This window comes from Diceros bicornis, chromosome 12 (assembly GCF_020826845.1).
Source record: "Diceros bicornis minor isolate mBicDic1 chromosome 12, mDicBic1.mat.cur, whole genome shotgun sequence".
Lineage (NCBI taxonomy): Eukaryota > Metazoa > Chordata > Mammalia > Perissodactyla > Rhinocerotidae > Diceros > Diceros bicornis.
Genome location: NC_080751.1, coordinates 23,104,607 through 23,117,426, shown reverse-complemented (window position 1 = coordinate 23,117,426; position 12,820 = coordinate 23,104,607). Strand labels below are relative to the sequence as shown.

Here is a 12,820-nt window from a genome sequence, read left to right as displayed (position 1 = left end):
AGAGTTAAAGGGGAACAGTACAGCTTGAGGTTGCACATCAGGGTAGGGCAGTTGTGACATTCCTTATTATGTTATTTTCAACTAAGTTAATGTATTGGTGCGTGTCCTGAAACTGACAGCTTTGTCACTTTTTAAAAATCATTAATTAGAAACCAGCATTACTAACATGAAATATTGATTTGGGCATGTACAGTGATTTAATGTTGGGTTGAGATTAAAGTATTGTTTCCCTTTAACGGGTACACTTTCCCCTTGGTCTTTCTGGTATGGCTTCGAGTTTTGATGGAAAGAACTGAACTCCTAACTAAAACCTTACTAAGTGTTAAATTACTTACATTGTACATGAGAAGATGTACATTGAATTAAATTGTTACTTTAGAAATGTCCTTAGGAATGAAAAACTAATACTGTATACATTGTTTTAATGTTGATTTTAAAATGTGTAATGATTACTAATTATAACCTGCATGTTCAAGTGTGTGTCTTACCCCTTTTTACACATAACCCCTCCTCCCTTGGCTTACCTTCTGTGTGGCTGACTACCAACACGGTCACTGAATTTCAAGCTAGTGGAGGTTCCACTCTTCTGAACCTTGATTTCTTTGGGCCCGTGGATGACAGTAGCTCTAGCAGCAGCACCACAATCCCAGGTCAGCAGAGTGTTAAAACCACAATTCTAGTTTATTTCCTAAAAGCATGACCACATCACTTGACTTTCCTATAAACAAGGAAACAACTAGAGTGTATTCTCTATCATGTCTTTCTAAGAATTTTCTTTCATCTATCTATTGTTATTTTCTAGGTATCTGACTGTAACAAATGACTATGTGAAATGTATTTTAAGGAAGTCTCACTCAGAGTGTACTATTCAGAGCTGAAAGTAGTTTCTAGAAATAAAACAGCCCTAATGTCCTTAGACAGTTAAAGGCAAAGGGTTTTTTTTCCTGTGAGTGAAAATTGTGATATTTTATACGCTTATTTTTAAAAGCATATTCTATAAAGCCATTTGAAAAATACAAGTTTAGAGATATAAGAATATTTTAGTACATAAAGATGACTACATTGTGTCGCCTGTGATGATAGAACCTTTACAAATTCTAACATTCAATTTGTTGTTTATTAGTGCTGCTAAGGTATCCAAAATGTTAGAGTCTAGCACTTAGTTTATAGTCCCACATAGAACTATTACTGTTTTTATGTAGCTCTTAAATAGAAAGTATACTGTTAGTTTTCCATGGAGGGAAAAAAAAAAAGTGTTACAAGAGTTAATAGAAAATAATTGCTATGAGATACTAAAAGCTAGAAATTAAAACTTACTGGAGTGCCTGTTAAATTAATTTTCAGCCCTGCAAAAGTTCAGTTCATTGACCAAAGGACTAATGTACTTTGTCATTTTCTAACTGAATAAAAGATTAAAATATAATGACATTTTTATGTTTACATTTTATTTAATATGATGTTAATGAGTCCGTGTCATCCCAACTTGTGATCTGGTAATCATGCCCATTGATCACCAGACAGTTGTCGGGGTGCCATATAGTTGCTGATGCCCAGAATGCACAGCAAGGATCCCTCTCTGTCCCTACTAGTAGCCAGTTACACAGCCAGCCTGGTGTCTGAGAATTTGCTGGTTTTGTTCTATTCCACTACCCTGCCACCCATTCCCAGCAGTTTAGGAGCCAAGGTGGGGAAATGGGGGAGACAGAGTCAGCTAAGGGTAAGCGTGGACCCAGGATGCCCTTCCCCAAAATCTGGTTATGGAAATCTGATCCTGCTATAAGGAAGTTCCAAGGTCATTTGGTAGAATGACTGGATTCCTCAAATCTAAGCCCCTGGTTATCATTTTCATTGTTTTCAAGATTTTACAAGCATACGAAAAACCAATCTGTGCCTGGTTTGACTTCAAAATGATATTTTATTATTACTTAAATTATTTCTAAATACATTTGAACTATGGAATGACTTGGGTGAGCTAATTAGTTGTTTTTATTACTTAATGGGGGAAAAGAAAACAACAAAAAACTTGTGTATCAGTTTCCTTATTACTGTATTCCCAAGAATGAATTACCAAGCCCCCATTTTTAATTTGCTCTCAGCTTTGTTTTGTCATGAACTGTATTATAATTTAAATGAGGTCACTATTTTTGGATGCCTAAAACCTGGTTTAAGTTTAATTTTTGGTTACATTTCAAACTCAGTTAAAAACCATCCATAGGAGCACAAGTAATCTGACCAATTTATAAAGAAGTACAGAAATGGCCTGATAACCAGGCTCAGTATACACAACTTCAAGAAGAGCAAGTAGTTTCAGAAGCTTAGAGCTGTAATGGAAGTGAAATTAGCATGCTCAAATGCAGTCCTCATTACTTTGGAACCTTTTAAATATTTTCGTTCCGTTTTCATTAATATGCTCTAGCTGCTGTATAAACTTGATTACTATAAATTTGCTTTGGCTTCTTTTTATTGCTATTGGGTTTTGTTAAAACTTAACATCAAGCTACAGGTTAATAAAGGTATCAACACCTTTCTTAGTATTCCATTTCACCACTTGCTTGCACTTTTTCTGACTTGTTTCTGGGAAAGTCATTTTGTCTTAGCTTGCGGTTATTTAATTATTTTGTGTGTGAGACTTTAAGAGGTTGGCATAGAACTTGGTTGGCTAGCTTTAGTTATGTAACTATGCCTCATTAAGGTTCTTAAAAACAAACAAACTCTTCCATTAAAAAAATTACTCTCCAACTATTAGTGTAGAGTATAATAGTTATCTTGTTTTTGAAAAATATACAATATAGTACCTTTTGCGGGGGTGGGGTCTATTTTTGTTGTTGTTGTTTTTTAAATCTCCCACGTTACTGTTTGACAGCCAAGTGGCTGGTATTTTACAAACCCACCAAGTTTTTACTAGCACTTTCTTGTTGCCAATCAGAATGCAGTTGTTTATTCTGCATTCTTCATTAGACATCAACTTAAATGTGGTGGTTATTTGGAATCTAACCTTTCACAGTGGAGGAAGGAGGTACTTTGGGTTCCTTTGGTCTCTTACAGACATCTACAATTTTTTATGTTTTAATTGCAATGTATATACTTAGAGAAATACAAAGAAAAGCCCTTTTTAAATATACTTTGAAACTGTACCTTAATAATATATTAAGAACTTGAGAGAGTCAACAAACATTTTCTATAGCCTTCCTCCCTTATTGGACATGAACTGTGGAAGCTGCTTTTGCTTGTTTGATTTCTGTAAACATCTGAGATCTGTGTTTACATCTGCTAATCATCTGCAAAGTTGGGTAATAGAAGGCAGTTCCTGATTTTTTTCTTAACCTTGAAATATCCTAAAAGGAGGAAACTTGTTAATATCAATATTTTCATTTGTATATAATGTTTTTTGCTGATCTTTAGGGCTTGTTTAGAAGTAATAAGTAAAAATTGATGAAACCATAAGACGTTCTTTTTACAGTCTGCTTTTCTGTTACACGCTGAAACTACTGAGCTTTTTATCTCAAGTTAATTTGCTGGTGCCAGAGAGAGGGTAGGATTAATATTTGTTTATCTGATTGTCTTTATTATCCAAAATTTAGCTTGAGTTGAAACTATTTGTTATTTTCAGTGTTTTTGTAGTCATCGTGGTTATTTAATATGTCTGTATTCAAGGGAAATATAAAAATATGTATATTTCAGTGAGGTCAGATAGGGGAGGATTTTTATAGACTGCAATAAATCTAACTCAGCTTCATTTTGAATTCCTCTAACAAGATATTTGAACTATTAGCTACTATATTCAGATATGAAACTATGGAAATATAATTAACCCTTGAGACAATTTTCATTTTGTTCAAAAGTAGTGCTTTTATTAATTTTTCTGAGAATACTTTACCCTCCTTTCTTCTTACCTGAAGAAAGAACAATGTGGTATATAATTTATCTTTAGTAATGATTTGATGCTTTGAGTAATATTTCATGTCCTCAGATGGTCAGAATATATTAAACTAACCAAATCATTTACCATATTTGAGACTCTATATTAGCTTCCTGATCTTTTGGTGTGGAAGAAAATAATGGAGAAAAAAAATGATCAGGGAGGTGTAGGGGGAGAGAGTTTCAAAAAATGAGGTTAATCAGTCAATTTAAAAATTGAGGTGTCATATAACAAATCATGTGCACTCTATTTATAAAACATTGATAACTTTTGTATCACCAACTAATCCAAAATTGAGGTAGTTTTCTATAGCAGATAGAAAAATTTTAGAAGTATTTGCATGATATCTACTACATAAATGTTAGATTAATTAAGGCTATATTGATACCAAATTTTTAAAGTATTTAAGGAATTTTAAAGTATTTTAAAGGAATTTTTAAACTATTTTCCCTATTTATAAAAACTCTAGAAAGAATTTATAATTTAAAAAGTAAATGCAATATTACAGTGTTCTAAAGATGTGTTGTGCTTGTAAAAGACTCAGATGTTTACAGATAACTGCCTTTTGCATCTTGGATTGTGGCTAGTTGAGTAACCTATTGCAGCTTACCATCACTGACTATCATTTTATACTATAAGGTGTGGATCCCGAGTTGTATGAGTTAACAACTTCTAAGCTGGAAATCTCCACCTCAAGCCTCAAAGTGACTGATGCATTTGCGAGACTCATGTCCACAGTGGAGAAGACAAGCACATCTACCAGGTAAACGTCTAGTGTTGATTACACCCTAATTTAATTCTGTGTTAAACAAAACAGCCAAATAGGAAAGCAAATAAGTTGGCAGTATTTCAATATATTGTATTAAGATTCACTTTATATTTGTAAAAACCAATTAATGACTAATTCCAGAAAATAGTGTCAAATTATGTTTAATTACGAACTTTATTAGAGCAGAGCTATTTCATAAGAGACTGGAAAGGGCTGACAGATGTGGTTTTCTCTCTTCTGTGCCCCCTCCCCTCCCCCCCGCCACCTCCAACTCGTAGAGATGATATTCTGGTTAAGTATTGAGATCATAAAGCCACTGTAGAAACATTCCCCCTTTCCTTTCCTAACTACTGAGATGATCATCTTTGGGAACCCAGTTTCACACTCCCAGAGTTACTTAGGCTAATCTTTTCACTTCTGGGCTAAGATAGAGTAGGGGATGGCCACTGTTTTATTTTCTGAATTTTTGCTGCGTGTAGCACCTCTGATTTGGGATGTGAAAGCCTTGCTTTACCAAGCTTTCTGGGAGGCCCTTCCAGGGTATGGCCTCTAGAAAAACAGTTATTATCTCTCAGTTTTGGAACCAGATACAAGGAATGTCACTTGGGCCTTGTATTTAGGATTCAGGAAACTTTTAGTTTTACATAATTAAGCACTGGAATAAGCCATTGCTTTGACATGTTAGCCACAAGAATAAGCCAGTTCCTATAAGAAGGTAGTCATTATGAACCAGGAAATCACTACTGCAAGAGCAAATACTGGTTGACTGGCACACCAACTCTGCTGTCCCAACTCCATGATTCCTCAGCATTTTCAAGAGGAAATATTTACCTGTTAGTTGCCCACTTTGGCAGAAGTATGATAGCTTTTTCTCTTGAATAAATATGTTCCACTTAAATGTCAAATTCAAATTTATCTTTTTTTTTCCTGCTGAGAAATGTTCACCCTGAGCTAACATCTGTTGCCAATCTTCCTCTCTTTTTTCTTTTTCCCTCCCCAGTACATATTTGTATATTCTGGTTGTCAGTCCTTCTACTTCTTCTATGTGAGCTGCTGCTACAGCATGGCCACTGACAGATGAGTGGTCTGGTTCCTCGCCCGGCAACTGTCCCCAGGCTGCCGAGGCGGAGCACATCAAACTTTAACCACTGGGCCATCAGAGCTGGCTCCAAATTTATCTTTTAAATCATTTCTTCTGTAGAAAAACATCTATTTAAAAAAGCCTTTTTTTCTTGTGAATAATAAATGCTTACCTGTCTTAAAACTTTGGCTTGAATTATCACATTGCCTTTTAAACTGTATTGTGAGCATAAGTATCTATTCATTTAACAGATATTTATTGTTATTAATATTTATAATTATGAAAAGCCATTATTATTTGTTTTATAATTATGGATACCTTTAACTTTTCCCTGGAATGGAGGGGTAGCCTGTGCGTCCTTGTTTGTCCACAGATCCTCTCCATTCTTCTCACTGCCCTGTTTCTTTGTGGTAACACCACCTGGCACTGCTAAAGCCTCCTATCAAGTGAGCCTGCTTGGAAATGAAGCTGTGGTGGATTTTTTTTGCTTGCTGTCTTATTTTTTCTCTTTCCAAATCATATTTTCAAATTGAAATTCTTCTCATACAAATTTCTCATCCATATATGTTAACTAAAAGCTAATGCACATTTGACTTGCGCTTTTATTGTTGAGATTTCCCCTGCTATTTTTAAGACAATCTTTTCTAAGGACAGTCCTACTATTTCCTTACCTTTTTTTCTCTGCAGTCTCACTGAAGGAACAGTAGTTGAGTTTTCAAGTCCCAATGATGAGAATTCATTCTTTGTGCCATTAGGAGGAGCTCTAATCCGTATTGTTAACTTGCTTGCTCTCCTAACTTTTAACTCATCCTTTAAACATGCTGTACACTAGGGAACTTTTGCAACTCCTATCACTTTAAGAAGTTATTTTCATTTTTTTCCCTTATTCTGTACTATTATGGAATGAACTGAAACTACAGTGTGTATCCTAGGGTCAGTGTTATAGCTGCAGTGAATTACTCTCTAGTACCTGTCCAGCTTCATGTTTAAAACACAACAAATTGAAAAGAAAACAGTTGCCAACTTTGTATTTTCTGTTTTGAGGAATTATTTAAAAATGGCAAGAAGTACAAACATTCACAAGTCTTATAATTAGAAGGTAATACCGTAAAATGTCCCCATGAATGAGTCTCAGTTGTACAGGGAAGAGAAAGGTGGGTGGCATATATAGTTTCAGAAAATTTCAGTGTCTTTGTTGTTTTAGGTTTTGTTTCATTTTTCTTTTTGTTTTTGAATAAAATAAACTACAGCAAGTAAAGCTCAGCAAAATCTTCTTGGCTGTTGACAATACAGAAGATAGAGTACAAAAGCACTGAGGGACCGTAGGGTTAGAAGAGGTGAAGAAACAGTGGTCTAGGCAGAGGAATTTGACATGTAACAAACAGCATCCCATACTGTTTCCAAGTGCCTTTGCATATGGAAGAGAAGGTACGTGTGCTCTTCTCTCCATACGCAGGTTGTAAAAGTGACTTCTCACTCTTTAAAGAAATGCAAGTTCTTCATTTTAAAATAGTTCCATCTTCTTGCTTACTCCTTTTCTAATATAGAGAAAAATTACTTCCTAATCTTAATCAGTGGGTGGCCAGGTAGTTAGTAGCTACAGATCTCTAACTGAAGTTTATATAAGCAAAAGGACTAGTTGCCCAAAGGAATACATCTTTTTTTCTTTTTTGACCTTTTAATTGAGATATAATTTACATACCATAAAATTCACCCTTCTCAAGTGAACAATGCAGTGGTTTTTAGTATATTCACAGGGTTGTGCAACCATCACCACTAATTCCAGAACATTTATATCACCCCAAAAAGAAACTCCATACCCATTAGTAGTCACTCCCTATCTGTCACTTTTCCCAGCCCCTGGCAACCACTAATCTGCCTTCTGTCTCTATAGATTTGCCTATTCTGGTTATTTCATATAAATGGAATCATACAATATGCAACCTTTGGTGTCTAGCCTCTTTCGCTTAGCGTCATGTTTTCAAGTTCAGCCATGTTGTTGCGTGTGTCATTACCTTTCATTTTTATGGCCACATAATCTTCCATTTTATGGATATAGCACATTTTGCTTCTCCATTCATCAGTTGATGGATATTTGGGTTTTTTTCACTTTTAGACTGTTATGAATAATGCTGCTATAAACATTCGTGTAGAACTTCTTACATGGACAAATGTTTTCATTTTCTTGGGAGTGAAACTACTGGGTCATATGGTAACTCTATGTTTAACTTTTGAGGAACTGCCAAACTGTTTTCCAAAGTGGCAGCACCATTTTACATTCCCACCAATAATGTACAAGGGTTCCAATTTCTCCATATTCTCACCAAGGCTTGTTACTGTCTGACTTTTTGGTTATAGCTGTCCCAGAAACCAGTACCTACTTCAAGGTCAGGAAGATTTACACCTGTGTTTTCTTCTAAGAGTTTTACAGCTTCATCTCTTAGATTTAGGTCTTGATCCATTTCAAGTATTTTAGTATGGTGTGAGGTAGAGGTCCGACTTCATTCTTTTGCATGTGGATATCCAGCACTGTTTGTTGAAAAGACTATTATTTTCCTATTGAATGGTCTTGGCACGCTTGTTAAAAATCAATTTACCAGAAATGTATGGGTTTATTTCTGGGCTCTCAATTGTATTCCATTGACAAAAAAGATAAATCTTAGCTAGAGAGAATATATATCAAAATTAGGTCACTGCCTTTGGCTTTGGGAAAAGTTCATGATATAACTTTTTATTTTCAAAGTCTCCTCAAGCATTTTCTTCTTATATTCTTAAAAAAACTAGATCACATCATTGCACAGTGACTGCAGATAAATGCACAGGGCCTGCCCCGTGACTTAGCGGTTAAGTGCGCGCTCCGCTGCTGGCAGCCCGGGTTCGGATCCTGGGTGCGCACCGACGCACTGCTTCTCTGGCCATCCTGAGGCCGTGTCCCACATACAGCAACTAGAAGGATGTGCAGCTATGACATACAACTATCTACTGGGGCTTTGGGGGAAAAAAATAAATAAATAAAATTATAGATAAATGCACAAACTATAAACTATGTAAACTTTTTTTCTTTTTTGTGTGTGTGAGAGGAAAATCAGCCCTAAGCTAACATCTGCCAATCCTACTCTTTTTTGCTGGGGAAGACTGGCCCTGGGCTAACATCCGTGCCCATCTTCCTCTGCTTTATATGGGATGCCACCACAGCGTGGCTCGACAGGTGGTGCGGTGCACGCCCAGGATCTGAACCCGCGAATCCTGGGCTGCCAAAGCAGAGCGTATACACTTAACTGCTACACCACCGGGCTGGCCCTGTTTTTTTTTTCTTATTTTTTAATTACAATTTCATATTGCCTCTAAGTAGTGCCTCTGAAATAAGGCCATTGATGGAAACTCAAGAATAATCTTTACCAACCGTTCCTTGGATGAAAGCTTCTTCCTTGCTCTCCTTTCCCACACTCCAACTGCACTCCACAAAGAGCAAGTCTTTGCATTTAGTTGCAATTTTTTGGTTACTGTTTTTAATAACCTTTTATCATTACAGAAGCAGTAAGATATATTATAGAAAGTTAAAAAATACAAACAAAAGTTAAACATTAAAGTATCACATTCTTACCACTCAGATCAGTATAACTTAGTGCGTATTCTTTCAGATCTTTTTCTATGCAAATATACACCTATGTATGTTGTTTTAACCAAAAATGAGATTTTATAGTCTGTGCTGAGTTGAATGTACTCTTGCAGGCATTGATCTCCATCTGTCAATTTCAGTAAATTTTCATTTTCTATACCCAGGCTATATTCCAGTTTCACATAAATTGAATATTGGTTTGGACAAAGCAGAGGACTGTTATACCTGGCTATCATGGCTCTTAAGTCTCCTTTAACCTAGCATATCTATCCATATCTCTTTTTGTTTGTTTTCCAGTTTAATACTAGCTTGTTAAAAAGATCAGTCCCTTTGTCCTGCAGACAACCTCTGGATTTGTCTATTTGCTTCCTTCAAGTAGTATTTAATATGTTTCTCTATTCCCCTGATTTCCTGTAAACTGAACATTATATCCATAAGTTTGATGGATTCAGGCAAAACATTTTGGCTAGAATACATCGTAGGTGTTATATTGCATCAGAAGCTACGTGACATCTGGTTGACTCCACTCTTAGTGATGCTAAGATTGACCACTGGTGAGATGCTGACCTTTTCCATTACACACTTCCAGTTTTTCACTTTAAGACTAAAAAATGAACTATCTGGTTTTATTTTGGAGTGATGCAGATATCCATTTCCCCATCAAACATCCACCTAATAGTTTTGCCACCATTTAAATGCAATTAAAAAGTCTAGGTTTTAATCAGAAAAATTTTGGATTGCTATTCCCTTCTTCTGAGAAACCCTAGAACTGAGTTCAGTATTGGTTGATCTGCTGATGGTTTCAGTGTGCCTGAGGCTGACCCCCTTTTGTCCTAAAAGTCTGATGTTTGATTTTTCAGTCATTCTATAAAATCTGTTGATTTCAGCCTAACTTCAAAAGTGGTAACAGAAAAGTCTAGGTATAAAATAAAGACCTACATCTCTGTTTCCTTTCTTGCTTCATCTCCTGACTTCCCGCTCCCCATCCCAACGACAAAGAAAATATGCAGGTGGAAGAAATAACTTGTGTCACCCCTAACACCAATTATCCTTTACCATGAAAGAAAATTGAGCTTTGGAGAGCCAACAATTTTAAATGAACTTGGTCTAAAATTAGTATCTGTATGACTACAACTATTCTTTCAGTATATTTCACATTCTGGAAAAAATAAAGATTGGACTACCGTCATATGCTCCATTTGAGCCGCATTTGAGGCTCAGGTGGCATTTTCTACAGCTCACCTGCTGGGTCACCAGTTCTTCCTGTTTGTGCCAGGCACCAAACTGCCCACTTCTCATACGGGGGCTGGTGCAGTAAATGTACTCTATCTACAGGACCCATGGGGTTTCAGCATCTCCCATCTCCCTGAGTCCTTCCTGCCTGGAAGGACGTCCTTCTCAACGTCAGCAGCTGGCCCTCGTGCTGCTGCTTTTGGGCCTGTTGTCTTAGTCCCAGTGGGGCTGAGACTGGGTGTTTTTCAGCTGAGGGCTTTCTCTCCTGGAATTCCCCATTGGGCATGAAGAAAGCCTGAGGTTAAAATGACTTACGAGGTCTTGTGCCAGACATACTTTATTTTACGTTGAGGTAATTTTGGAGTTTCACAGAGGGACAGGGGAAATCCAGTTGGGCGGAGTGTTATTAGGGCTTCAGCATTGTATTTCTGCTTAGTAACATTTTGAAAGTATGTCTGGGTAGATGCTTCTGGCCTTCAGTAAAGCTGTGAGCTGTACACAGGTCCATGTGGATATCTGTATGTACGTGCCCGGCTATCATGAACACACAGAAACAGGGCATGCTTCTTCAGAGGAGGTTTGGCATCTGGCACAGCAAGCACACAACACACAAGTATTACAAGGTTCAGGAACTGGCAGAGGAAAAGATACTCAGGTTCCCGCAGATTGCTAACGATCTTCCTTGAGAGTGAATTTTCTCCCATTTGACCTACAGCAAAATCACATTAACCCACTTCTCTTTTTCCCTTTGTCAATAGGAAACCGAAAAGAGAAGAGCACCTGAGTGAAGAAGCCGTCAAGGTGATCGCTAGCCTTCCTGACCTAACGTTCATGCATGCCAAGGTGTTGATGTTCCCGGCCACACTGACACCTTCCACACGCTCCCGGGAGAAAGCAGACTGATAGCTGATGTGAACTGGACAGTTCCAATTGCTTTTCCTTCCCTCCATCCCTTCCCTACCATCAAAAGCATACCTGCTCTAATTAAAAAAAAAATTCAAGTTCAGCTGATTTGTTGGTAAGCCGCACTAGAAAGGTATACATAGTAATGTATATTTATTTACATACTGAAGTCCTAAATTTATATTAGAAAAAAATGTAAATAATCGGGGGTGAACATTTTTGAAGATTTATTCTTTTTGTGTTGCTGGGGTGTATACATTTATGTCTTTGTGAAATACACTGGTGGTGTCCTTCTTACAAAACTTTTGAAATAAAAAAAAGAAAATTAAAAACTCAAATCTCCACTGTCTGTGAAATCCCCTTCAGTCTTTTCAGATTGCATTGAATGTCCTATTAATTTTTCATATCATATGTTGAATTACTTTTGCTGTCATAAATAAGCTCCAACGTACCCATTTAAATTTCTTTTTTTAATTTTATATGTGGTGGGTTTGTTGCAGATCTGGCTTTTGTTAAAACTTTTGCACTCGTTGAGTCTCTTCAATCTGGCATATTGCTGTTTCACCTCTTGCAAGGTACTTCATCGATTGCTCTTTTGTTATGGCGTATGGATCATTGTCAGAACTTGATTGGAGGGGTTTAAAGAGATTGTCTCTGTTTTAAATCATTTTGGTTTGGAGAAGGACCAAAATATATGAATGTCTTACAATGAAATTTACTTGTTACTGATTTTTTTGTTCTATCGTACCACTATTTTTTGAGGATTTTGCACAGTGTAAAATGACATAATCATAGATTGCTATGGTTTAGGCTGTATATACAGTAAAAACTATGGGTTTTAAATGTTTGGGGAAATTCCTATGGAAAAAAGAGAGACATGTAGAAGAACCTCTAACAAGGTTAATGTGCATGCCCAAGGTCTTTTGAGATTTCAGTGTGTAAATTTCCTTTTAGCTTACACAAAAATAAAATAATTTAAAACAAATTTTGCCTGGTGTCTTTATACTTTGGTATCTGAGGGAAAATGTAATGAGTTTGGATGTGAAGTTTCATTCCGTTTTAACATATTTCAATCCAGAGGAAATCATTTGGTAGGGCTTCCACTTTGTTTGAAACCAGAAGGAATTAGATCTGGCCCATAAGAATTGGATCAGTACTTTTAGTAGCAGAGCTGTTTTTATGTAGAACATGAGATCATAAAAGAAATTCCTATGATTCATTAGAACATATCTTCTTCAGAATTGGCAAAGTTAAATGGAGATATATAGAGGATTTTTTTCTTTCCAAAACAAATAT

The 12,820-nt window shown here is 36.4% G+C and overlaps 1 protein-coding gene across 4 annotated transcripts in view; it reads left to right on the top strand.

Annotated features, from left to right (window-relative positions):
• Positions 1-12,509, top strand: part of AFTPH (aftiphilin) — a 69,925-nt gene extending 57,416 nt beyond the window's left edge. For 2 of the 4 annotated variants that reach the window (XM_058551092.1, XM_058551093.1), the window contains 3 exons: positions 567-650; positions 4,559-4,682; positions 11,380-12,509. In XM_058551092.1, coding sequence (XP_058407075.1) covers positions 567-650; positions 4,559-4,682; positions 11,380-11,524 — 353 coding nt within the window. In that variant the 3' untranslated portion in view covers positions 11,525-12,509. Of the gene's footprint in view, positions 1-566; positions 651-4,558; positions 4,683-11,379 lie in introns of those variants that run through there. The other 2 variants (XM_058551094.1, XM_058551095.1) reach the window with 2 other exon arrangements.
• The last annotated feature ends 311 nt before the right edge of the window (positions 12,510-12,820 follow it).